This window comes from Marmota marmota, unplaced genomic scaffold (assembly GCF_001458135.2).
Source record: "Marmota marmota marmota unplaced genomic scaffold, marMar, whole genome shotgun sequence".
Lineage (NCBI taxonomy): Eukaryota > Metazoa > Chordata > Mammalia > Rodentia > Sciuridae > Marmota > Marmota marmota.
Genome location: NW_025999895.1, coordinates 1,182,712 through 1,209,148, shown reverse-complemented (window position 1 = coordinate 1,209,148; position 26,437 = coordinate 1,182,712). Strand labels below are relative to the sequence as shown.

The 26,437-nt window shown below is 61.4% G+C and overlaps 2 protein-coding genes across 5 annotated transcripts in view; one reads left to right on the top strand and one right to left on the bottom strand.

Annotated features, from left to right (window-relative positions):
• The first annotated feature begins 9,121 nt into the window (after positions 1-9,121).
• On the top strand, positions 9,122-15,616 carry Fscn2 (fascin actin-bundling protein 2, retinal). 4 transcript variants are annotated; one of them, XM_048797382.1, is made up of 5 exons: positions 9,370-10,499; positions 14,088-14,244; positions 14,513-14,634; positions 14,983-15,160; positions 15,250-15,616. In XM_048797382.1, the coding sequence occupies exons 1-5, from the start codon at positions 9,674-9,676 to the stop codon at positions 15,476-15,478; spliced, it is 1,512 nt and encodes a 503-aa protein (XP_048653339.1). In that variant the 5' UTR covers positions 9,370-9,673; the 3' UTR covers positions 15,479-15,616. The 4 variants fall into 4 exon arrangements, with proteins under 4 accessions (XP_048653331.1, XP_048653339.1, XP_048653338.1 ...); XM_015504070.2 differs by having other exon boundaries at positions 9,386-10,499; positions 14,983-15,150; positions 15,250-15,611; XM_048797374.1 differs by having other exon boundaries at positions 9,122-10,499; positions 14,513-15,160.
• A 1,545-nt stretch (positions 15,617-17,161) lies between these two features.
• Positions 17,162-26,437, bottom strand: part of Faap100 (FA core complex associated protein 100) — an 11,322-nt gene continuing 2,046 nt past the window's right edge. The window contains exons 2-9 of the mRNA XM_048796592.1: positions 26,246-26,364; positions 24,716-25,671; positions 23,714-23,864; positions 22,199-22,971; positions 21,361-21,497; positions 20,306-20,422; positions 18,428-18,514; positions 17,162-18,125 (exon numbers count right to left, since the gene is read on the bottom strand). Coding sequence (XP_048652549.1) covers positions 17,994-18,125; positions 18,428-18,514; positions 20,306-20,422; positions 21,361-21,497; positions 22,199-22,971; positions 23,714-23,864; positions 24,716-25,671; positions 26,246-26,364 — 2,472 coding nt within the window. The 3' untranslated portion in view covers positions 17,162-17,993. The remainder of the gene's footprint in view (positions 18,126-18,427; positions 18,515-20,305; positions 20,423-21,360; positions 21,498-22,198; positions 22,972-23,713; positions 23,865-24,715; positions 25,672-26,245; positions 26,365-26,437) is intronic.

Genomic DNA, 26,437 nt, shown 5'->3' with positions numbered 1-26,437 from the left:
CTGCCCACCTGCTGGCGGCGAGGGGTCGGGCACTGGCCGTTCCCTGCGGGGCCGCCTGCCCCTCCCTTCCTCTCTCCCGGGCGCGCCCCGCTGCGGAGCCCAGGTGTGGCCCAGGTGTGCGGGCGGGCGGGGGATGGGGGGTGGAAACGCGCCGCGCGGCCATATTTGGCAAAGTCGGCCGGTGCCCCGCCCGTCGCCGGGAGGTCCGCGGCCACCCTGAGTCACCGGGCGGACGTAACGGACGGGGCACCCGACTGCTCCTCGCCTTATTTAGTCAAGCAGGCCGCCCATTGGCCCGCGGGACAAAGGGCGTCGGCGGGGAAGCCCGAGAGTGGGCGGACAGCCCCCAGCCCACCCAGCCCTGCGCGTGCCCGCGACCCTCAGCGGGAGGGTCTGCAAGCTGAGTGCCCGCACCGAGCCGGGGAGGGAGGTGCCATGTGTGCACTGATTTTTTTGTTTTGTATCTGGGCAGAGACCTCGCCCAAGGTCACACCGGGCCCGTTCTGGACTGTGCTCTGGAAGAGGTGGTGCAGGAATCCCCTACCCCTACTGGAGCTGGACCCTCTCTGGGGAGGGGACCTTGTAGATGTGGCGGCCCCGGGCAGCAATTCCACTTCTGCCAGAAGTGGGTGTGTCTTCCCATTGTGGGGAGGAAGATGGGCTCAGAGAAATGTTGCGATTTATTTTTGTAGTTCAGTGCTGATTTTAGTGGCTTTCTATTGTGACCTTGCAGTAACTCATTTCATATTTCACCCATGTGGTGGATGAGAAAGCAGTGGCCTATCCTTAACCCAGGGAGTGTGGCAAAGGTGGGACAGCCCAGGCAGGGCCTGCTGCGTCTGGGTCCTTCCTTTGTGTTCCTCTGCACCGGCTCAGCTCCTCATCTCCCCGACTCAGCCTTCAGGGATTCTCCCTGGAATCCAGGCCACCTCCGCCCTACCCTCGTGCCCCAGCACTCACCCCGTGCTGGCACCTCTAACCACCTCCCAGTTGGCTGGTTTCTTGTTGGGCAGACAGCAGGGAACTTGGTAATGAGATGCCACCCCCAGCCTTTGCCTCTTGGTGAGTGCCTTTCCTTCTTCCACCCAGTGCAACAGCTCAATAGGGAAGACACTGGAGGAGCTGGGAGACCAAGTGAAGCCTGGCGTTTAAAAGTAAGTCCATTGTTAACTCCCAGCGGTGGCAGTCACGCCATGTTTCTGTAAGATGCCAACATCAGGAGACACTTACTCTGCCTTTGCAACTCTCCTGTAAATCTTAAGTTATTCCTCAATAAAATAAGTTTTTAAAACCCAGGAAGTTGGCCTTTATCTGCTCTTGACTGACTCCCAGTTCTTGCAGGCCTTTGCAGCAGACCAAAAGCAACACAATGCTCCTGTTCCTAGAGCCTTCCCAGGGCCCTCTCACAGTGCTACTAGGGACCAGGGCAGTTCCTGGAGTGGGCTCTGCCTGTTGGAACAGTGATCCCAAGGGCTGCCCTGGTGGACAAGGCCATGGTCACTCACTTCTGCCCCTTGGGTCCAGCAGGGGCTCCATTCTCCTGCCAGGACTGCCCAGACTGAAGCCCAGAGGGTCCTGCCGCTGGAGGTCTCTGATTCTGGAGGCTGAGAGTTGAGTGGATGCTGTGTGTCTGTCTGTCCAGGGCCAGGAGGCATGGGCTGGGCCTCTGTTCCAGCCACCTGTGGAGGCTCTGAGACTGTGCTTAACAGGCTCTTGGCTCAAAGAACTGAGCCAGACAGGGCACGTCACCTCGTTGGAGGTCAGAGGTTATGGAGGGCTCTGTGGGCACCCCACATGAAGTCTGAGGGCTTCGCCATCTGAGTCCAGGCCTTGGAGGACAGAATGCCCATTGGAGTTTATCCAGGGGTCCCATCTGCACACTGATGCCACAGGATCCAAGAAGGCCCTAGAAGAACCCTGGGCTGGGAGTCAGGACACCTCAGCTCTGAGAGGGCGTGTGGCCCATCGGGGGCTTGAGGCAGGGGGTCTTCCTGCACGGTAAGAGGTCTGCACAGAGGCCATCAGGTGACCCTGAGAACCTTCCCCAAGCCTCAGCCTTGCTGTCCCCAGGCTCTCTGTTCTCAGTGATGAGTTGGCACTTAGCACCTCCATGTCAGACCTGAGCCTGGAACAGGGAGCCAGCTCCTCAGGCTGCTTTCAGGGTCACACCTCCAGGGTCAGCTGCTGCCCCCAAAGAGGATGGTTCACTCCTGGGGCCTTGTTTCTCTGTCGGCCTCACAGAATGCCTCAGTTGCCCTAAAATCTTTCACTCCTCACTTGGTTGCTGCATGCACTTGGTAAGTATGTACACCCAGAATGGTTGGGAGGAAGTCACCTTGTCCCCTTCCCAGCCCTCGCCTCCAGAGGCAAGCACTATCCATACGTGATATCTCCACCTCTGCTGGGACCAAACTGCGGGCCACAACAGGAGGCCCAGCCTCCAACGGCTGAACCCCACATTCTCCACTTTCAGCACATGATTCACAGCAGAAGCCAGCACGCGCGTGCGCGCACACACACACACACACTCGCACCCTCTTGCCCCACTTCTCATGCCCTTCCCATTGGCTCCCTCCTCCCTACAGGCCCTGTACCATCCCGTGGTGCTTCTGTGTCCCCACTTCTTCCCGCAGTACTTCTTGGGGGCACAGCAGCCCTGTCCTTGGTGAAACTGGGGTCTGTACCCAAAACAGTGCCAATATGTGGGTGAGAAGCCCAAGTGGAGGCTGATGAAGAGGAAGTCAGGCAGAGGGGCTGGGGAGACAAGGGAGTGGGGGGGCAGGTTCAGCAGAACCCTTCCTGACCCCTGGCTGCACAGGGAGGGTGTGGTTCTTGGGCTGGAAGAGGAGTCCCAGGCTTGACTCTTCCCAGGGACCCTCTTCCTGGCCGCAGTGGTGGTTCTGCTCAGCCAGTCACACAGGCAGGCTGGGGAACAGTGCCTTGCCCTGGATTGCAGGGGACATGGGTGGAGGGATGCAGGAGGCTCACAGTTGACCTTTTTGACATCCTACTCTGGCATGGGCTACATGGAGCTCTCCCAAGGAGACAGCAAAGCTAGACTAGGCACCCCACACCTGCTAGGATGCCTAGCACCAGGCTGAGCAAGACAAGGAAGAGTGCTGCTCTGGATGCCCTGTAGCCACTGGCCACCAGCCCAAGGGTTGCCGCTGATGGGCACAGTGTTGGGAGGTGGGGGCCAGGCTGAGGTCACTCGGAGTGCACCGGCCTGGGCTGCCCCTTCCCCTGTCCCAGCACAGATCTAACCGGCTTGGAAACCTCAAGGGATGTGGCCAGGCGGGCCCTGCGGGCAGGGGTGGACAGTATTGCTCTCAGCCCCAGAGGGTATGGCCTGCATGATGCAGATAGAGGCCTGGGTGAGGCCTCCGTGTGCCTGCAGCTGAGGAGGCTGCACTCGGTAACATACCGGGACTATGCGGGGTTTGCGGGGCAACACGGGCGGCATGTCCTCGTGGGCTGCCCCACTAGCGGGATCTTGGTCCTCCACGCTGAAGCTCTCAGCTGCTCCCTTTGAGGTCATCTGGGGAAACAGCTGTTCCCTGAGGACTTGGTGGATACCACCAGCAAAATCCATGGGTGGCGGGGGTTGTGCGGTGCGCCTGCCAGAAAAGGCCAAACTGGGGCCCTGAGGCCTGGCGCCCCCTGGGGGCCACGGCTGCTGCAGCCCGCTGCCCCGGCCCTCGTCCCCTCTCCCGCACCCTTGGCTGTCGGCCAGACGAGGTGCGGGCGAGCACGGCCGGGGCTCGGGACATCTGCTCGAGCTTCACCTCTGCTTCCTGGGATCAGGCACCTGGGGCCTGTCGGCGGCCAGTGGGCACAGGGCTCGCGGGCACTCTGCCTACAGCTCTCCCGTCGGGCACAGACTGGGAGTTGAGATGCTTCCCAGAGCACGAGATTGCAGCCAGGGGCCAGCAGATGGCGCCGCCGCCATGGGCCCTGAGGAGGACCCAGCTGGGGCTGGCGGGTGTCATTCCCAGGTGGGCCACGAGGCGGGTCCCGCCATCGCCGCGGGGCAGCCAGGCCAGGAGCAGGGACCCCGCGGCCACTGGCATGGCTCGGGCTGGGCTGCGCTCCTGGCTGGCCGCTGAGTCGCCACCCGCCGCCCCGGGTGACGGAGGCAAGGTTGCAGGGGGAGCGGCAGGCAGCGGCCGTGACCTCAGCCAGTGCTGACGCGCCAGAAGGAGGGGCCGGGGTCAGCCCGCGTCCACTTGGACTCAGTGCCCGGCAGGGCCAGCCCACCCGAGGTCCCGAGCGCCCATAGAGGAGCTCCAGGGCGTGGCGGCCGGCCCTGGGCCTGGTGTGTGTGTGGCTGGCACAGGGGAGCTCGGCCTTAGGGGGCACCACGGGGTCATTTAGGCCGCTCTGCCCTCCAGCAGAGGGCCCCTGATGACCACCATTTCCGGTGGCACAGCAGGGAAAGGTGGACTGGAGGGGCGGGGCTCAGGGCGCTCAGCTCCCACCCTGACCCAGCGGTTGGGTTTTCTTCTCCCCCTTTGTCTTTTTTTGGGGAAGGCTTTCCCCTTGACCTCTAGCCTTCTGGTGGAATTTTTCATTTCATTTATTATAGTTTTAACCTTATTGTTTGGATTCAAGACTTATCTGGCTTTAAACATTTTGCAACACTTAATCATTCTCTTTGTCTCTGTTTCTGAGCCATAAGGGAGTAGGCTGCAGGCAGGACGCCCTTAGCAGTTCAGTTCTCCCTAACAAGGCATTGTGCCATCTAAATAACCGCACAGGCATCAAAGTCAGGCAGGTCGACGTCAGTCCAGCAGGGCTCCCTCTGCAGCCTGTGCTTCAGTGACAGCCTTATCCCTGCAATGTAGCCTTTTCTCCAGAATCATGTGTTCTCTGGACTGTTTATGGCATTAACTGTAGGTGATGAGACTTTCTTGGAAAGCAGACCAGCGCACACATGTGGGGCTGAGAAATGAGGCACATACCATGGGCACCAGGACAGATCATGACAGTGACCAGGCTCAGGACCTTTGTCACCCTTTTCCAGTGAATGGTTCATGTCTGTCTTGTCCCAGAAGTCAGAGACAGGGCTGATTCCCTCGTGAATCCTCAGCCGGTTTCTGGCACACAGCAGGTGTTTGCTAAGTGCCAGTCGGTCTGAGATGGGAATCTGGCTCTTGTGGGTGAGCTGAGCCTCTGCAGATGGAGGAGGCACTCTGTGTCTGGCCATATCTGTGTCTGTGTGAGCATGCCTGTGTGTGTGCTCATGTGTGCAGACGCACAGGGGGCTGCACTGCCCGAGCACAGCTTCGAGCTCGTGGCTGTGCACAGTGGGTGTAGACACACCTGTGCTGTGCACTTCTGTGTCTGTGACACCCGATGGGGAGGAACAACCATGTTCCTCTGGCTGGGGATCTGGTCCTCACTCATGCCTCATGCAGCCAGGGGCTTATGCTTACTACCCCTGTGAATGCCCCCTCCCACCCCGTAACGTATGCAGGTCCTAGGGTTGCATTGAAGGATCACCCGGTGACATGGGTGGCTGGGCTTGCTGAGACACCCGCAGTCCTTCCCTTGTGCTCCCTCTGGAGACTTTTAGCCTTGCTGGGGCCTCAGGTTTTCTAGCAGAACCCAGAGGCCTCTGGTCTCCCCTACCCATTTCTTGACCTCTGCAGGTGCTCTTCCTTGTGGTTTTACGGGAGACTGCAAAGCTTTTGCTTGAAGGGGGGGGCAGTAACAGATCCTCGAGTAGCTTCTGTGAGCAATGCTGGGATGGAGACCAGGGCCCTGGGCTCTACCACTGAACTACGCCCTGCAAAGCAGCTCTTTCCTTGAGCCGCCCTGCCAGGGGGTGTGGGGTGGAGGGGAGGATGTGCACACTGCACGGTGGGTGTGCAGCTTGGGAGTCTTGGGAGCCCCCTCCCCATACTCTTCATTCCAACACAGACCCCCTGCCGAGCAAACCTGTCACTCTAAACCAGGCCTTCAGGCCTCAGTAAACCTACCCAGGCCAGAGTCAGAGAAGCCCGGCCCGTGCTGGCCCTGAAAGTAGAACTGCGGGCACAGAGAGCTCAGCCATGAAAGAAACATGAGGCCACAAGCAGGCGGCTGCTTCAGGAGCAGCCCTGGAGCCAGCCCTGGGCGCCTGCCAAGCCAGACCCCGGCGGCAGGGAAGAGGGGACAGGACCCAGGGGTGAAGAAGTCAGAGCCTGGGGACAGAAGGCCAAGGGGATGCCAAAGGTCCAGCAGGGGCTGACCATGGGACAGGGCAGAGAGGCCGACCAGAGCAGCGGAGGTGGGGCCTGGGAAGTGGGTGGGGAGCTGGGCCCTCCCTGGTCTCTGCAGGGAGGGCACTGGGGCTGTGAAAGGCCACCCTCAGCAAAAAGGCTCCTGGCCGCACTTCCCAGCTTCCAGGGCTCCAGGCCAGCGGAGGAGGGCACCGCCCCTTCCCAGCACACACAGGCCCGTGCCAGCTCACACCAACAGCATCAGCGTTGCCCGGGCACCCAGCCTGGTGCACGTGCTGGTCGCCATGGCTTCAGGCAGCCTGCTGGCAGGTGCCCAGGCTGGGCTCTGGTTGTGTAGGCTGGCAGTCCAAATGAGGTGGTGAGTGTCTGTCCTCCACTGGTCCCAGGGAGGGGAGGAGAAGGGAGACCCTAGAGTGACAGGGCAGCTCACCTCCCAGCATCCTGGGTGGGCACCAGAGGCCTGGGGGCAGCAAAGCTCTCTGCTCCTAGCCCAGCTGGACCCTCACTGAGGGGCAGGGCTGAGGCTCAGGCCTGGCCTTGTCTGCCAGGGGATCCGACAGCTGAAGCGGTCCCTACCTTCTGGCCCAGTGCAGTCAGGAGGGTCCATTGACCACATCCACCCACCACCAGCTGCTCACTGTAGTAGGGGGTTGGGGTGCCACCCACCCAAATGACCTCCTAGCACCCATCAGGGAGACGTACCCCTCCCTCAAGACAGACATTTAAGATGGGACATCAGGTGGCCTGACCTTCTGTGTCCAGGCTCAGTGCGCCAGCCACATGTGGCCACACACTTGGGCCACTGTCTTCCTTCTGGGCTTAGAGGTAGGTGGTGCAGGTGAACGGGGTTCCCAAATGCCAGTAAATTTGGACATCTCCAGAGCCCAGCCAGGACAGGCCTCAGGGCAGACACATTTGTGCGCTCCTGGTGGGGGTGCTATGAAGGGAAGCCGGAGGACCCAGGCCAGGCCTGCTGTGGGCTCCTGAGTGCAGGGTACATCTGGGCTGTGACTGGCACCCTATACAGAGGTGCCCTTGAGGGCTGGGGTTGTGGCTCAGCAGTAGAGCACTCGCTTTGCATGTGCGAGGCCCTGGGTTCAAAGCTCAGCACCACATAAGAAATAAAATAAAATAAAATAAAGGTATTGTGCCCATCTACAACTAAAAAAAAAAGAGGTTCCCTTGAGCAGTGCACAATCTGATCACCCTGAGCAGCACTGAGGGGGTTCTAAGGCTGGGGTCCACAGCAGCATCTCCAGGGGCTGAACCGGATTAGCAGGTGACAGCTAGGCCCAGCCCCCACCTCAGGGCATCTGGACACACAGAGACATGCATGTCCAATGCTGCATCTTTCTGCAGAGGCTCAGCCCACTGCACAAAAAACAGACCCCCATGTTGAACAGTCTCAGGCACACTACTGCGTGTGAGCACTGCTGTGTGCCCGAAACCTTGCTGGGACCCAGAAGGAAGCTCTCCCCTATCCGGGAGCTGACCAGAGCCTTGGGGCTGTGTGAAGGCTGGTGTGGAGGACCTGGCAAACTGCCTTCCTCTAAGGAAGTGCCCCTCCCCTGGGACCCAGCGGTCCCCTTGGCTAGCACACCTGGATCTGTGCCAATAGCCCCACCCCTTCTGAAGCTGTGGGCCACATAGGAGGAGCTACTGCCGCTTCTGGCCCTGCCATCCAGAGGCTGCCCAGAGCCGAGCTGCTTAGTGCCTGGCCACCAGGCTTCCTCCCCCGATGCTCTAGGGCCTGCCAGCACCTGTCAGTGCCAATGAGGCCTTCCTGTCCATCAGAAGGACGTGGCATCCCAGTTCCCTTTGCACCTGGCTGAGGCCAGGGACTGCGGAGGAGCAGCCAGTGTCCACACCTGGAGGACACAGTGGACATGGCTTCCCCACGCCACACACACACGGACCAAGCTGTACCCTTGGGACCTGAGGGGAGGCTGGGGTGTGGGCATCGTTGGGGGATGCCTGGCCACACAGCCAGGGCCTCAAGATACCTGTGGCCCACGGGGTGGCCAAGTTGGCCTGCAGGGAGGGTGCAGTCAGCCAGGATTTGCACTTGACAGTCCCTCCGTGAACCGCCCCTGACGCCCTAACAGTGGACTGCTGTGCCTGGCTGCCCTGTGTGGAGCCACAATGGCCACTCAAGGGATGGAGGGCCAGGAGGACAGTGGAGGGACTGGGCACCATGGCTGGAAGTCCTCACCACCCTGTTCCTGGTCCCCAGGGAGACCTGAGGGTCACACGCTGTCATAAGGAAGAGGACACCAGGTCTGGACCCGGCCAAGGGTGGGCAGCTCTGGTTTCCTTCCTTGGCACCTGGCCCTTGAGGCAGGTGCAGGAGACAGGCATGGCTGAGCAGGGCCAGCCCGTGGGTCCCCCGCTGGCCAGACACCAAGGGAACAGTCTCTAAAGACCCATCAGGCCAGTCACCCTGGTGATTCAAGTGGCAGTTATAGGGTCCCCAAGGCCACCCTGCAGGTCTGTTGGAGGCCACATGAGGAGGGAGGGGAGCAGCCTCATGGCTCCAAGACTTGCCTAGGGCACTTGGAAGCCACACAGGCCGGGGCCGCTGACCACAGGACAAGGGAGCTCCTGCTCAAACATTCCTCCCTAAGGGTGACTGGCCTCCCCTGGTGTGGGCTGCTCTTCCCGAGCCAGGCCTTCCACGGGGGCCAGTGCGCCTGTGCTGGCCCTGCCACTGGCATTAACACCCCTCCTGCCACTTCCAGGCCACCCAAAGGGAGAGCCGGGCCCCAGGACTGCAGGCTGGGGTGCGAGCAGGGCAGCCCAGGACGCGCTGCAGGCTACTGGGTGGGAAGCCTGCCTGGGGGGGCTCTGGGCTCCTGGCAGCAAGAGTCAGAGGAGCAGTAACTGGATCCTGCCGCGGATCTGGTGGCCCTGCGGCGGGGGCTGTGATCGGGTTGCGCCTGTGCCGTGGGCTTCCACTGGTGCCTTTTCTGCTTTGGGAAGGAGCTGCGCGGCTGGGAGCGCTCGCTGTGAGTCCAAGGGGCCTTTTGGTGGCAGCAGGAAGGTGAGAGGCCAAGAGGTACGGGCATAGGGCCCTGGACTTGGGCCCTAGCAGCCGTGGGAGAAGATAAGGTTGGGGAGCCTGTGTCCAGTCCTGTCGGGCACCCTGCTCCAGCCCCCGTGTCAGCCAGGAAAGGCCGCAGTCCAAGCTGGGGTAATGAACCGCCACTAAGCCGGCACGTTCCTGATCCGTCCTCCCCACCCGCCCTCTGCTGCCCACTGGCCACGTAAGAGCTGCCTGGGTGGCCGAGCCACTGGTCAGACAGTGCTGCAGCAGGTAGTGGGGTCCATGACGACAGCAGGCCCTGGGGGCCGAAGGCCAGTGGAGCAGAGCTGGGCCTCTGGGAGGCCCCAGGACCCGTGAGCACTCAGAGAGAGCTTCCCCAGCCTGCGAGGCCTGGCCAGCCTGGAAGATGCCCACCAACGGCCTGCACCAGGTGCTCAAGATCCAGTTTGGCCTGGTCAATGATACTGACCGCTACCTGACAGCGGAGAGCTTTGGCTTCAAGGTCAATGCCTCGGCACCCAGCCTCAAGAGGAAGCAGATGTGGGTGCTGGAGCCCGACCCAGGGCAGGGCACGGCCGTGCTGTTCCGCAGCAGCCACCTGGGCCGCTACCTGTCAGCAGAAGAGGACGGGCGCGTGGGCTGTGGAGCAGAGCGGCCGGGCCCTGACTGCCGCTTCCTGGTGTTGCCCCAGCCGGATGGGCGCTGGGTGCTCCAGTCAGAGCCACATGGCCGCTTCTTCGGAGGCACTGAGGACCAGCTGTCCTGCTTTGCCACAACCATCTCCACAGCTGAGCTGTGGACTGTGCACCTGGCCATCCACCCACAGGCCCACCTGCTGAGCGTGAGCCGTAGGCGCTATGTGCACCTGTGCCCGCAGGAGGACGAGATGGCAGCGGACGGAGACATGCCCTGGGGGGTGGAGGCGCTGCTCACCCTCATCTTCCAGAGCCGGCGGTACTGCCTCAAGTCCAGCGACAGCCGCTACCTGCGCAGCGACGGCCGCCTGGTCAGGGAGCCTGAGGCCCATGCCTGCTACACACTGGAGTTCAAGGCGGGCAAGCTGGCCTTCAAGGACTGTGATGGCCGCTACCTGGCACCCACGGGGCCTGCTGGCACGCTGAAGGCTGGACGCAACACGCGGCCCAGCAAGGATGAGCTCTTTGACCTGGAGGAGAGTCACCCGCAGGTGGTGCTGGTGGCCGCCAACCACCGCTACGTCTCTGTGCGGCAAGGTAGGCACAGCGGCTGGCCGCCCAGTGCGTGTCTGCTGGGCTCCTGTGTGTCTGGTGGACACTGGCATACGGCGGGGCAGTGGGCCTAGGGCTAACAAGCAGCCCTTTATCCCGGCCAGCCGGAGACTGTCTTAGCTGTCGGGCAGCTGCTGACCCCAAGATTAGAGAGGTGTGGGCAGGGGGTGGGCCGGGCCCCTCTGGGTGGGGGTGGGCCGTGCCCAGCCTGGGGCTGTGAGGATGGGTGGACAGGAGGCCACGGAGGCCCTGCCACTCCCCTTCTGCCCATCATCCCACTGTCTGAACTTTGAAGGAAACTGGGGAGGGGCCAGGGCAGGGCAAGAAGACGGCACAGTGAAGAGGGGTCGGCACCTCCGCAGGCCTGGCCAGGGGGAGCCTCGGCAGCCCCAGGAATGGGGTTCTGGTCACCTTCAGTGCTAGTGGGTACTGGGGCACACTGCCGTGCCCCAGGCCTGGCTCCTTGGTGGGACAGCCCATCTCTGCTCCAGTGGCTCTCCCCATTTCCCAGCCACTGGTCACCTATCTCATGTGACACCCCCTAGCAGCCTGTGGGGCGAACACAGCAGTCCCCACTTCCTGCGAGGAAGCTAAGGGTCTCGGAATGGTACCATGCTGCTGAGAGCAAGGCCCTGGCCCGGGCCAGCCATCGCCGTTGCTCCAACGTGGGCTCCTGCTCCACGCACCCCCGAGTGGCCGGGCATGCCCAGATCCGCGGCTCTGAGGTCAGGACAAGAGGTGAGATGGGGAGAGCTGCTTCTACCCACTCAGGTCCTTCCAGGCCAGCACTCCCCAGGCAAGGGCAGCTACCATGTGCCCATCGAGTCCCTACCCTGTGGATGTCAGCCTCCCTGGGCACCTGCCTTACCTTAGGGCTTTGGGCACTGGCTGCCTGGCCCAGATGGCAGAAGTAAGCCATGCCCAGGGGGCCTGGGGCTGCACTCAGAGCCCTCAGGCCAGTGAGAACATCAACGGTCATTAGAGGCGCCTGGTCCTGGCATGTGGCCGGGTGGACACACAGTGATGGTCCTTCCTTCCTGCCTGCCCTTCATCAAGGCCCAGATGCTTGCAGGCCTTAATCAGCAATGTGAGTTACCTGGGAGCCAGGTGGAGGGGGCGTCCTGTGGAGCCAGCGGAGGTGCTGGGCACCAAGTGCTTGTGAGTGACACTTGTGAAAGAGGCTCATGGGGGTGACGACACTGGTGCTGATATTGATAGCACGGTATGGGGGTGGCAGTGATGTTAGTGACAGTGTGGTGGTGGAGGTGAGTTCGGTGGAGGAGATATGGAAGCTTGGTGAATGTGGAGGTGATGGTAGAGAGATAGTAGAGGTGGAGGTGTTGATGGTGATGATCATCTGGAGGGATGGTGGAGGTGGAGTTGTTGGTGGTGGAGGTGCAGATGAAATTGTGATGCTGGAGGGACGGTGGAGGTGATGGAGGAGGTGATGGTGATGGTGGAGGAGGTTTAGTGATGGTGGCCACGTGGGTCGTGTTAGTCTCTTCACCACCTGGATCTGACTGCCGTTTGAGGGGATCCCCTACCAAGGACCACCACCTGCTTCCCTCGCACCTTGGGAATGGGAGGTAGGTACCTTGCAGTAAGGCTGAGGCTACCTGGCCTGGCCCGCAGAGGCGTCAGATGGACTTGGGCAGCCGGTGGTGGGAGGAAGCAGGCTGCGGGGAAGGAGAGGCCTGGGGAGCAGGTGCCTCGACTTCCAGGCAGGGCAGCAGTGAGCTCTGCCCCATCTCCTGTCGGTTATGTCCTGGAGTGGCGGCAGAGCAGGGCCATGGCCAGGCAGAACCCTGGGCTGTCTCCTCGCCCTGGAGGGGTGTGAGAGCACCCAGTGTGCTCTTCTGTCTTCTGATGACCTCCCTTCCCTCCTCCATCAGCCTGCCAGCCAGTCTGTCTGCCCTCTCTGGTATGGCAGTGCTGGTGGGTAGCACGGCAGGAAGACCAGACTGTCTGGTGTCAGAAAGACATGATGGTCACGTATAAGTGGAGTCCAGAGGCCTCAGGGAAGGTGCGATTCCTGGAAGGGCACCATGGTCAGTTCTGTGGTACCACCGAGGGCCTTTGTTCTTACCTCCTTGTCGAACCACTCTCCTGACTCAATGCTGACTTTATGTTCACAAAATAGCTGCTGCAACTCCAGGCCTCACATCCAGACAAGACAAAATCCAGAGGGAAAAAGCATCACTGGCCCTTCTTGTTTTCTTAGGAGTAAAATATCTCCCCTAAATCCTAGCAGATACCCCATTTACATTCATTGGTCAGGACTGAACACTGCTTGGCTCAACCAATCCCCCAGAGTAGGGTAAGACCAACATCACCATACCAACTTGAACTCTGTGTCCCTCCCACTGTGAGGTCAGCTTCCGAGAAGCAGGTGACTGTGTGTCCAGAAAGACGTCGGACAGCATCCTGCCTAAGTGTGGTGTGTGGAGTGACGTGGGAGGACACACCGGTATTCCTGGCCTGGGAGACAGCCGCAGTGGGCCACTCGACCTGCCTAGCCAGTCCTTTGACCTGGCTTCTTTCTCAGTCCCCACAGGGAGGCCAGTTGTCGCCATCTCCCACAGTGGCTCATACCCCTCACTAGATATCCTCGTCCTCTGCTCACCAGGCCCAGGCATATGAGGACAAGGGCCATGTTTGGCTCACAGCCAGTCACAGAGGTGCTGCCCATTCCGTTCAGTATTTGTGGCTGGGATGAGGGAGCTGGTGGTGGTGGGGACAGTGGCAAAGATGCTAGGCCCCTTCCAATTGCTTCTCTGCACCAGAGCTGTGACCTGAGTGTGAGTCGCACCTGGCCTAGGGGTGGCCTTTGGACACCAGTGAAGGAGCAGACCCAGGCTCTCCCCTAGGGGTTGCTGCTTGATGCCCTTCCTCCCAGGGGCCGGACTGGGTAGGGCTCTGTCCACTACTCCTCCCCTTCCCCAGCTGCCCACACTGGAACCCCTGGGCCTCATGGGGTCTGCAGCCTGTCATACCACTGAGTGCCCAGTCGCCATGGGAACTGGGATGCAGTATTCGGGAGGGAGCTGGAGGTGCCATGGGTGGGCAGATCCCAGGGAGGCTCCAGGCCTGGGGCTGTTGCCAGCCCAGAGAGAGTGCCCCCTTCGGCCCTCTTCTGGGAACCCCAGCAGAGCCCTGGGCAGCCTTGACCTCTAGGGCTCCTGGGAGACCAAGCATATGTGCGTATGGGGGTCTTCCTGGTCCCTAGGCATTGGAAGTGACCTGGGTCCATACATGGGGTAGGGCAAAAACCCTGCTGTGCCCACCTGGCAGCTTAGAAATGAGCTATAAATAGAAGCTGGTGTAAGTCCTGGGTCAAGACAGCGGGAGCAAGCAGATTACCCGCTGATTAGCGGAGTGGGAGATTTGCCTGCACGGAAGGAGCTCTCTTCCTGGGGAAGAGCTAGGGGCCCTGTGTGGGAGCAGCCCGGGCCTCATGGTCCTGGCAGGCGCTTTCCAGATCTTCCCAAATCCAGAGGTTCTAGATGAAACTCTCTGGCTTTGGGGGTGCCCCTCAGGAGAGTTGTGAGGGACTTCCCCATCTCCTCCCTCTAGGGGTCAACGTCTCAGCCAATCAGGATGAAGAGCTAGACCACGAGACCTTCTTGATGCAAATTGATCAGGACACAAAGAAGTGTACCTTCTATTCCAGCACTGGAGGTTACTGGACCTTGGTCACCCATGGGGGCATTCAGGCCACAGCCACACAAGTGTGAGTGTCCCCTATCCCCATCACACCGTCACCTCCACTAAGATCACCACCATCGCTGCCACCACAGTCACCTCCACCACACTGCACCAACCATCATTGCTACCTCAACCCTGAGGACCACTGTTGGAGCCCAGTCAGGGAAGAACGCCTTCTGGATGGGGCAGCTCTTAATGGTGGTGTCAGTGGAGGGCCCTGGAACCTGAGGAAGAAGGGGAGGCCTGCACCCCCATTTCTTGCCACTGAGGGGACCTTGCCCTGTTCCCTTCAGTTCTGCCAGCACCATGTTTGAGGTGGAGTGGCGTGGCCGGCGGGTGGCACTCAAAGCCAGCAATGGGCGCTATGTGTGCATGAAGAAGAACGGGCAGTTGGCAGCCATCAGTGACTTTGTGGGTGAGCATTCCTGCCTCCTAGGTGCTGGGGGCAGGCTCTCCACCCAGGCCGGTGCCTGCACACAGGCCCTCTCCCCTCTCTCAGGGGAGCTGCTGCTGCCAGGGCAAGTCATCCTAATCAGGGTAATCCACCAGGGGACAGTTAGCTCCCAGAGGGTCTGGTTTTCTCCATCGCACCTTTGGGAACCCTGGGAACCTCCTCGACTCCTTGCACAATTGGAGACTCCTAGATTCCACGGCATTAGGCACCTTGCCAAGGCTGCGCACCAGGCAATGGCAGATCTGGGCAGGACTGTGCCTGGACAGGGAAGGGGCTGGGAGGGCGGCTCCACAGCGCCCTCTCCTGCAGGCGAGGACGAGGAGTTCATCCTCAAGCTCATCAACCGGCCCATCCTGGTGCTGCGCGGCCTGGACGGCTTCGTCTGCCACCGCCGAGGCTCCAACCAGTTGGACACCAACCGCTCTGTCTACGACGTCTTCCACCTGAGCTTCAGCGACGGCGCCTATCAGATCCGAGGTGCGCAGGAGTGAGTGGGGCACACACCGGGGTCGCGGGCGCACAGGCACGGGGGGCGCGTGGGGGGTGGACCACGCCGACGCCCCGTCCCCGCCCCAGGCCGCGGCGGCGGGTTCTGGTACACCGGCAGCCACGGCAGCGTGTGCAGCGACGGCGAGAGCGCCGAGGACTTTCTCTTCGAGTTTTGCGAGCGCGGCCGCCTGGCCATTCGTGCGCGCAGCGGCAAGTACCTGCGCGGCGGCGCCTCGGGGCTGCTCCGCGCAGACGCCGACGTGCCCTCCGCGGTCGCGCTCTGGGAGTACTGAGGACCAGCGGGCGCGTGTTCTAAGCCGCCTGACAACTGCTGTGAGCTCCGGGTGCCCCCCGGGGGGTCAGAAGGGTTGCGGGGCAGGGTCGCTGAGCACTGGCACTTTTGTCCCTGGCCTGCTGCAGTCCCTCCCTGCATCCTCTGTCCAGGGACAACTTCCTGCAGTGGGCCACTCACCCTTCTCTCTCCCATCCATCTCAGGGAAAGGGCCATGGCTGGGAATCCAGAGGAGAGAGCCCCATGACCTGGACAGCTACCACCCTGGGCCTCCTCTGGTTTCCGCACCTGCCCCAGGTGCCACCATGTCTAGGCACACAGATCCTCCTTCAGGAGACACACCCCAAACCCCTGCAGCTGACCTAGGCAGTCCCTGCCCTTCTCTGGGGCCTGGAGTGTCCTCCAATGAGTCCATTGCCCAAGGACAGGTGATGCCCAATGAGGGGTAGGAGTCTGGGCTGAGGAGAGGGTCCCCTGGGAGCGGGGGCACAGGCTCTGGGAAGTGAGGACATGCAGGCCAAAGAGGAAGGAACCAAGCAGAGTCCTAGGGGAGGAGTCGAGGACTGGGATCTGCCCAGTTCCAGGAACAAGGGTCTGCCCCTGTTCAGGTCCAGAGGGACTATCCCTGGGGCAAGTGTTGGGCAGATCAGTTAACCCTTGCAGGGCCAGACATGGGGAAGCTGAGTGGCCAGGAGGGCAGGTAGACTCAACGTGCCCCATGGTCTGTGGTGTCCCCCACTGTCAGCCAGCCGGGAACCATCTGGCTTTGGTCCCAGTGTCCTTTCCACATAACTAAACAGCACTGATGCCTCAGGTAACTCCTCCTGAAGAACACCCCTGCAGGGCAGCCTGGCTGGGAGGTGGCCTCAGCCTGCACAGCGGTGCGGGGCATTGCCCTGGCTCTACAAGGATGGCACACCAAACCCCCTTGGCCTGGCGTCTCATTCTGGGTCTGTGTGTTATGCCCAGCTGAGGCTGCCAAGGCTGGACGGCATCACTGCTCTAAGGCAGTGGTCTCTTGGGACATCTGCTCTGGCTCCTGAGACCTGGGGGTCTGGGGAAGTGAGCCTGGCAGGCAGTCCAGACCTGTCAGCTCTGGGATCCCCACAGCCTGCGATGGCAAGGGAGGCCTGGGAGATGTCAAGTTGGACAGGCAGAAGTCTGGACAGCCTAGGACACGTCACCCTTCTCCAAGGCAGGTGAACACAGGCCCTGCACATCCTGGGGGCTGGACTGGCCTCTTCATCCTTGCAAGACATGGACAAGAGCACTGGACAAGGGTTGGAGCCAGAGGCTTCTGCCTGTCCTGTTGGGACAGCTGCAGATAAGCCTGGGCAGGCCAGGCCAGAGCCCCTGAGAAGGCCAGCCCTCATCAGCCCTGGAGCAGGTGGCTCTCCCTGCAAACCCCAGCTTGTTACCAGAGCCAGATCTGGTGGAGACTCCGGGCTCTCATAGAGGCAGGCCCCTCCAACCTCAGCCTCCCTCCTGTGGACCCCTCTTGGCCCGCCCAGAGGCACCACAGAGCAGACCCTCAGTTGAGCAGCCTGGTTGAGGGCTCCTGGGTGCTGCAGAGGATGCCCTTCCTTGGAGAGTCCCCCAGTTCAGGGGCCTCCTACCAGCCCCAGGGCCATGGAGAAAGCAGCTCTGGCAGGGGTGCGTGCTTGTTGGAGGGTGGGGAGGGGGTAAAAAAAAACAGCCAACACGAGCTGAGCTCAACACGAAGGGTCACTTGTCAGCAAAGCACCTCACAGCACCTGCTGTGCACACTGCCGACAGTGCTCCCAGCAGGAGTGGCTCGCTCCACAGACGTCTAGACACACAGCCACCCCACCCCATAGCAAAAACAGCACCAGCGACTGGGCACTGCCCAGCTGAAGGAAGAGGTGGGGGTGGGGATGGGGACGGGGATGGGGATGCTGGGTTGCAGCCCCTGGCCCCAAGTGACCCTAAAAGCAGCACACAGTGCAGCTCAGGCACGGTACCTCACTGTTGAGCTTCCTGGCCACGGGCCACCCTGATAGCCCTTCATCAGTATGGCAAGGAGCCACTGACACCTGCAGGAGCCCCACATCTCTGTGCTTTGGTTGCAGGAGTACCCTCCCACCTGGTGGCACCAGAGGGGCAGCTGGTGCTCCCGGGGTGTGGGGGGGAATAGCAGCAACAAGTCATGAACCCACCCCAAGTCCCAAGCCCAGAAGCCCTGTGTCCCTCATGGACTGCCGCTCGGGGGTCCAGAACTTCAGTAGACAGGATGCTGCCAGGGGAGCCTCAGTGCTTGGGGTGGAAAGTGCCCAGCAGTGTGGCAGAGTGCGGCCAGAGCTGTTGGGAGAAAGGGAAAGAGTGAGTTGGTGGAGGTCAGAGGTTCGAGCTCCCCTGGACGGCCTCCCACCGACTTCCTCCACTTTCTGGTGCCTTTGGCCAGGTCATATGCAGGGCTGGGACAGTCACCCGTGGTATTCTTTCTCTGAGCAACCATCAAGGGTCTTTCGGCTGCTGGAGAGGGCTGAAGGCAGTGGGGTGGAGGCCTGGGCCCACCTGGTCACAGCAGGACGAGGCTGGGGCTGCGCAGCTGCTTGTACACCTGCAGGAGCCTCTGCGCTGTGGCGCAGGAGCTGGCTTCATCCTCCGTGCACAGACGGTCACGCAGGGCCTGCACCTCCCGCAGCAGTGCCTAGGAGCAAGCAACATGGCTCAGGCCCTCTGCCTCTCCCTGGGACCCCTCCCTGGGAGGTGGTGGGTGGTCCAGGAACACAGCACAGCCAGGCAGGCGTGGCTAGGGGAACAGGTGGAGCGAGGCAGGCAGGAGAGAGGCGTGACCCCACCACGCTGCCCTGCCCAGGGCCAAGCCCACACTTGAGGATGAGGCCAGCCCCACCAGGCTGGGCACCTGCTGAGCATCTGTCTGCACAGGGGCCCTGCCAGGGTCACTCTTTGATGCCCAGGTTGGTGGGACAGCCCTGCACAGGTGCTCACCTCATGGTTAGCATGGATCTGGCGAAGATACTGCATGCGGAGGTCGGGTGGGCTGGAGCTCTGGGCAGCCTGCTCCCTGACCATTGCCTGGGGGAGACAGTGGGAGTGGGGATGTGGCAGGTGGTGCCCACTTTCTGTCCTGAGGAAGATGTCTGCACTAGCAGGCCCTCGTGACCATCAGGGAAGGGTGAGCCCTCCTCTGGCTGCCCCCAGGCCCTCCAGCACAGTCTCCTGTTCTGCTGACTCTGACCACCTGTGTGGGCTCTTCCCCGACTCTTTGTTTCCCACCTGCCGGGACTCTCCTATCAGAGCAGCGGCACATGGGCCCCACCTGGTGATCAGTTACTGACAATAAATTTCTACTTGGTCCTTTCTCTCCACTCATCCCTAAAGAGCTTTGCTGTGCTCAGACCCAAAGTCCCCCTCCGCCGGCTCTGTCCTTGAACCAGACAGACTGTGGAGCCTGCCTCTGCTGCACCTCAGCCAAGGCCCAACTTGACCCAGCTGCCCTTTCACTCAGCAGGCTGAGGGGCTGGTCTCCAACTCCCGCTTTCTGAAGGAGCCCAGCTTGCTACAGGCCTGAGTGACCTAGACAGCGAGGCCCCTGCTGCCCTCTCCAGGGGTGAGTGAGGCCCATGGTAGAGCCTCCACCTGAGAGCACCCCAGGCAGTGCTGGCCTGCAGTGGGAGCTGTCCCTCTGGGCGGAGTCCTGGGAGCTCTGACCTATGGATGTGGAGGTTGGCACACTGCCACCACAACACTGAAGTCCCATCCAGGGAAAGCATGTGGCTCCCCAGATTCACACGTGGAAGTCCTAACCCCAGTGCCTCTGAATGTGAGTTTTGAGATGGGGACCTTTCACATGACCAAGACAAACTCATCAGGGTGGCTCTAACCCCACATGACTGTCCTTGATGGGGAAGTTTGGATGTGGTGACAACGTTCTTAGGGGCCAGATAAACACTGGGAAGTGCCTTCTCTGACGGTGGCAGCACTGCCTGGAGGCCACTCTTCCTGGTCATGGTGTCTGGACTGACTCCAGCACGGAAGCAGAAGTGCCTGCACCATGGCCTGCTGCATGGGGTGGGCTTTGGGGTCATGGCACAGCACTGGCCACTGGAGCCACATGCTGAGATCACCAGGGCTGACCTTCGGAGCTCTGATGGCAGCTAATGCCTCCTGCCTGGCTCCTAGTGCATCTTGGCACACTGTGGGTCCCAGCTGCCGTCAGGTAGCAGGTCGGGGTGACAGGTTCCCGAGAGGCCCACAGAGGCCAGAGTTGAGAACCCACTTCAGGACGGGCTTACTGAGGACACTGCAGTCTCTGCTGCAAGGACCAAGGCTGAACAGAGCTGACACAGGTGGACAGGGGCCACAGGCTCTGGACTGAGGCCACCCTGCTCTGGGCACTGGTTAGACTCAATGGGAACATGGGAGCTTCTCAGACCTGGAAGATGTTGGCGTGAGCAGCCTGGGCACAGCACCAGAGCATGTGCTTCTGCCCAGCAAACCCTTAAGACTGCTCGCTCTCCCTGGCACGGGCAGATGCCTTATCCTGGGACCCATGCCCACAGTGTGCCAGTCCACGCAGCCCTGCTTGAGCAGGGGAAGACAGGAAGCCTCAGGATGCCCTAGCAGCCATGCACGCATGGTGTAGGTGGGCTTTGGATTTGGGGTGACATGGGGCTGATGGCACAGCAAAGTGGCCTGTCTGCGAGGAAGCGCTCACTCACATGTCTCTACAGCACTGCATCTGCGAGCAGAGGCAGTGGTGGTCACAGACCCCATGGCCTGCAGCCGTGTGGTACCTCAGCCAGTCTCCACAGCCCACCTGCAGTCCTCAGAGCCTCCCTCCCCAGCCCACACCAACCACTGTACCTGCATGCGCCCAACAATGGCGTGATGTGCTCTGCACATGTCTGCCAGGGAGGAGCTCTCCACTTGGATCTCCACAGCCTGGATGGGCCCTGCTGGGCACAGGTCAGTCACAGCCACCTGTAACACAGGCAGGTCTTGCTGGCAGCCCCTGTGCTGCCCTGGAGGGCTCAGGCTAACAGAGCCTCCCAAGCTGCCAGTAAGGGAGGTCCTGGGTGGCCTCAACTCCCTGCCTGGGCAGCCCCAACTCCCTGCCTGGGCACCACTCTGCACCCTGAAGGTGGGTAGGGGTAGGGTCAGAAGGGCCCTGGCCTGGGGACAGCCAAGAACTGATAGCAAGATACTTGGTTGTCTGAGAAGAACACGTCCAGGAAGACCCTCAGGATCCAGACTGTGGAAACCACTTCACTGTGGAGCTGTGCCCAGGCCCTGTACATCTGGGCAATGCCCATGCTCTTGAAAGTCCACTGTAGAGCAGGCCACACTCCCACACCCACACTGGGTGCCACAGCCCACCTCTGACAGCAGGATCAGGTGTGGAGTCTTTGCCACCACCAAGTGCCCTTCAGGAACCGGCTCTCCAGACACAGATGTGGGGCAAGACCTGGAGCCTGGGTCACGGCAGGCTCCTCCACAGGGCTGCGAGCACCCCTCCACGGGACAGAGCTATTGCCTGACCCCAGCCTCAGGTTGCAGGGATGCTCTGACCTAGATGCCGGTCCAGCCTGGGTCTGAAGGGGCTGAGTAGTGGGCAGCAAGGAGGCAATGTCTGGGGGAATGGATCGATTTGATTCTAAGGGCACCCCAAACTACTCAGCAACAGCGTCTGACAGTGGCAAGTAGCACCAGAGGATCTGCTGGAAGTGAGTCCAGCAGGTGGGGGAGCAGGGTGTGAGAGAGAAGTGCTGGGCATCCTCTGGTCTGGGGCTCCTCCTAGGGGAATCAGGAGTCTGATTCCTCTTGAACTTCCCAGCACCACTGGTCCAGGGACCCCCTTCTGAGAGTCGCTGGCAGTCAGGCCGATTCCCCACGGACAGGTGAACTGACCCCCTGCTTGCCTCACGGAGGATGAGGTGGATGTCAGTGCCATTGGGGGCCACCCCCTGGACGGAAGACAGTGCCCGGGCCTTCACGATGTCTACAGCAGCATTCTCAGCAAGCAGCCACTGCAAGGTGGCACTGCAAAGGGGGACACCTGGAGGGCAGAAGCACCATCAGGAGCTCAGGTGGGCCCTGCTAACACCTGGGTGGCTTCCTGTAATGTCCCCTTCTCAGTGCCATCTAAGTGTCCCAGTTTTCTGCAGCTCACCCCAAGCAGAGAGCCAGGATAGCTCCCCAAGAAGCAGCTTTCCAAGGGGTGGTGGCAAAGTAGTGCAGCTGACTGAGTCAGAACTCCACCGTGGAGGAAGCCTGCCAGTGCCCGGGTGTGGCCCTGAGAGCAGGCAGCTCTGCTGCAGGGATGCATCCAGTGAGGGTGGCTGCCACTCCCTCCCTGTGCAGGCCAGCCCCAGAGGCTGCCAGACACCCTCCAGCAGCAGAGCGGCAGCAGTGACACAGGGCACCATCCTGACAGAAGATCCAGCACCACACAGTGAAGGGTTCACCCACCCGGTGGCAATGCAAGGCAGACGCAGGGCCCAGACACAGTTCTGCCAAGCTGGGCCATGGGCTTGGGGGCTGGTCCGGCTGGCCCCTGGGTGCTTGCCATGCAAAATTTCCCTGGTGATGCCTCCGACTCTCTGTTCAGGCCGGGCTTCCACATGCAGGGTTCAAGAAGCCCAGTTTAACAGAGAAATGCGGCGGCAGCGCAGGCAGAAGAGGCCAGCTATGGGGTGCAGCTTGGGGGGGACGGGGAGAGGCCCTGAGGCCAAGGTGAAGCCAGTTGGTTCCACCAACCTGAGTGAGCATCCTCCAGGGCAGTCCTGAGCAGCTCAGCTGACACCTTGATGGAGGCCACCGATGGGGGCAAGTACTTGGCCCGCAGGGAGGCAGGGCCAGTCGGCTCACTGCTAGGCCCACAGCAGGCTTCCAGGAAAGTGTCCACAGGGTTGCAGGCCGGGCTGAGCAGGCAGGGCGCCTGTGTGTGGGGTGAGGCCAGGCCAGGAAAGCGCAGGCACCGCAGCATGTCCACTGTAAGCCTGCTCAGAGGCAGGCAGATGCCCTCCTGCTCAGGAAGGAGGTCGAGGGCATGCTCCTCCAGAAAGGGGTCCTCCAGGGGGTCTGAGGGGGCCAAGGCCCCGCCCACCACCTCCCTGAGGCTGTAGAAGAGTGCGCAGGACACGGTCACAGGTAGGTCAAGCACACCGCTCTCAGTCGGGCCCAGGGGCAGTGTCACCTCCCGCTGACTGCCAGGGCCAAGCCTGTCTACAGGGATGGTGTAGGTGACAGCTGAGCCAGCTGCGTCCAGGTCAAGGGCAGAGGAACTGGTGAGCACCTGAATGCACAAGGTCCAGCCCCGGTCCAGGCTGAAGTCCCCGCTGTTCTGTAGCAGGCAGGTGGCTGTCAGCACATCCTGCAGGGGCAGGTGGCTCCAGGAGGTGGTGGTGGTACAGGAGATAGGCCGGGGGCCCTCCCGGCTGGACAGCAGGGCACAGCTCACGTTCATGGCCTCATTGAGGCTCGTCAGGGCCTTGTTCCGTTGATCAACTGCCTTCTTCAGAAAGGACACTCTGCGAAGGGCAGATATGGTGCTCAGGGAAGGGAGGAGACCACAGGGAGCCCAGCCCCTGGACTTCCGAGGGGGAGGGACCGGAACCTGCTTCCACAGCTAGCAGAGCGAGGCTGTGAGCCAAGCCTCAGGGGTGAGGCCTGGAGAGCATCTTGCCTCGTCCCGCCCACACCAGGACCCCTTGGAAGCTGCCCCCCTCTCCTCTCGGCCACAGAAGGCAAGGCACATGATGGAGCACGTCAGGGGCTGGGCAGTGCTCTGTGGGGCTGGGCCAGCCCCTGGTTCAAAGAAGTTTCCACCCACATCAGACACTCAGGGTCACGACTACAGATGGGGTTTACCTGGCACTGTCCTCAGCTGCCCCAGAAATGTTCCTAATCAGCCTGTCTCCTTTCCAGGGCTCCACAGTGACAAGGGCAGGGAGGAATGGAGGGCACAGGGACCTGGAGCCTATGGGGTATGCTCTAGGACCAGAGGAGCCAGGGGAAGACAAGAGGAGCCCCATGGACCTGGAGTGTACTCTCCTACACCCCTGGGCCAGCAGGAAGGCAGAGTCCTCTGAGCAGGGAGTCTGTGGGCTAAGGAAGTGGTGGGGTCTCCTGTGCCCCCTAGCGGGGAAAAGGAGCGGGGTCCTACCTGAGAAGCAGGGTCTCTCTTCTGGGATCCACACAGACCACAGCCAGTCAAGGACATTCTGCTCAGGGTGCAACGCCAGCTCCACTGAGCCGGAGATCACTGCTCACCTCTCAGACACGTCGCCGATGCCGGAGAGCAGTTCCTTGATTTTCCGGTCTGCACTTGCTGAAGTCATTCTGGTGGGACCAGGACTCTTGGGGCTTAGGCTGCAGCTCATCAGGCGCCCTTTGGCAGACAGAGCCAGGAGCTCAGTCTCACCTGACAATGGACACAAATAGGGCTGCTCAGTGGTTGGCAGCTGCGAGGACATTCAGAAGTGTTTGTCCCAGGTGCCAAGACAAGCACTGGCAGAGCGCCAAGGCACTGTCCCAAGGAGGGAGACACTGCCCAGGGGTCTTTGACACATTTGACAGGCCTCCCTGAGATGGGCTATCAGCCCAACACAGAGGTGGCACCGTGGCAGCATCTGGTTCTGTTAGACGTGAATAGAAAAAAAAAAAAAGAGGGCTACAGGAGGACACTGTGTGCGGCCATGTCTTCTGGGCACAGTCTGCCCTCAACAGGCCACAAAGAGCAAGGCTGTTCTGAGCTTCTCAAATACAAGTGCTCCATGGAGGCCAGGTCCCCCTCCTCTCCATCCTCATGGGGCTTCCAGACAGCCAGGACCACCACAGGAGACAAAGGCTGCCTCTGCTAAGGCTGGCCTGCCCCAACACAGCTCTGGCCAACACTGGGCACACACAGCTAAAACACTCCCTAGCTCAAGAGCCCTGCCTTCGCTGGAGCAGCCCATAAGCACATGCAGGCTTGAAAGTGTGTCCCTGCCCTCAGAAGACGCATGCAGGCATGACCTGCTCTGAGACCCGCCACAGGTGCTCTTGCACTGCCACATGCTCTGAGCAGCCACTCTAGTGAGGGATGATAGTCCATCCAGGCAGAGCAGTGGCCTGCTCAAGTCCCGGAAGGAGACACACATGCTGCTCCTTGGCCCCGTGCCAGCAGGCTGTGGCCGATGAGAAAACAGAAGAGGACAGGCCAACCCGTAGGGAGAGTGCCAAGAGGGAGCCCCTGACAGCTTTGGCTCTCCACATTTGAACAGCCACTCATACCTGCAGGTGCCCTGGGTGACACAGAGACAGTGAGGACACTGCAGACACTCAAGCTGGTTGGGCACAGTGTGGGCGGCAGGCTTCCAGGGGCTCTGTTGGGCTGCTGAGGGTCCAAGGGGACGCTTCCTTGAGCCAAATCCACCACGCGGAGGTCCGAGGGGGTACTGTGGTATATGCGGCCACCCGCACCACAGGCAGCACAGAGCACTGGCCCCGGGAGGAAGTACTCTTGAAGCTCTGGCACCAGATTCCCTGACTTGTCAAAGCTGGCCTTAATGGCCAGCGTCCTGCCATGGTGACCAAGGGCTACGAGGCAGTCAGAGTGGACCTCCATACTGGACAGCTCACTCTCCACAGCCTCCTCAGTCTGTGGCTCTGTCTTCAAGGCCCCAATGAAGACAACAGGCTCCTCCAGGTGATGGAGGATCCTGACAAGGGCCTTGGGGTCACCAGGGGCTGACCTAGAGGTGACCAAGGCCCTCAGGGCCACACAGCAGAGCTGGCCATCAGGAAGACCACAGAGGATCACAGGCGACTCCAAGAGGGTGGCATCAGCTCCAAAGAGTAGCCCAAAGAGGGCCTCCTCTAGTGTGAAGCCTCCACAGGCCTGGGGGTGACCATGTGGTGCTCTGGAGCCTGGCAGTGACAAACAGCACAGCACTGGCAGGAAGTGGGGGGCTGTGGGCTTTCCTGGGATACCAATTTCGGGGGTATAGGTGGACAACTCCACCTCACCGATCTGGCCCCCTGGCTGGGGGTCTTCCCCTAAACAGGGGTGCTCAAACAGCTGCATCTTCCACTGGGTGGGGCCCTGCGCCAGGGCAACAAGCATGTCGTCCAGCACAGTGAACGCACAGAGTGTGGCATCGGGGAGGACGCAGGCATCCGGGTCCACGGGCATCACAGGGTAAGGGAGTTCATCCTCTTCACTGTCCTTGTTGGCCTGGCTCACAGACCTTCCGGGAACAATGGGACCAGTCAGGATGGACGGGGCAGACTGTTCACGAAAACCCGCCTGGGAGCAGGCTGGGCAGGGGTCTCCACAGTGACCGTCAGCCCTTCAACAGGCCATTAGCCACACAACCTCCCAACTCCCACGGACGGCTCAGGACACATTTGACAGTTCAGATGGCTGCACAAGCTGCCTTTCCACCTCACACAGCAGCAGCCAGAACACCTGCTTCTAAGGGTCCCGGCCAGAGCCACCAGACCAACAGCAGGCCTGCTGGCGGGCTGGGGAGGTGTCTCCTGGACCCACTAGCTAAGGACTCCCTGCCAGCAGGAGCTCCTGGAGAACACGGCAGCACAGGTGTTGGGTGTGAGGGGCTGCAAGTGTGGCAAAAACCCGCCGAGATTTCACGCCCCGCACAGCCCTCCGTCTCCAGCGCAGCGACGGTGGGCCGTCCCTCTGGACCCATCCAGGAGTAAAGTCCGTGCAGTCACAGGGGGATGTGTGAACAAGTAGATGCCGTGCAGGCCACGGTGGCCCCACGGCGGACAAGGACGCACGGGGCCACGCCCACCCCTCACCTGCTGGGGGTGTCCAGCGACAGGCAGTAGATGCCCCTCCGGGCGCACAGGACGTAGAGCGCCCTGCGAGGGCCCAGCAGCTGCAGGTGCCACACCTGGTCCGGGAACCGGTACACCGCCTGGACGCCAGGGGAGTGTGGTCAGGCCAGGCGCACGCCTGGCGGGGTCTCGCTGCTGAGCGGACCCGAGCCC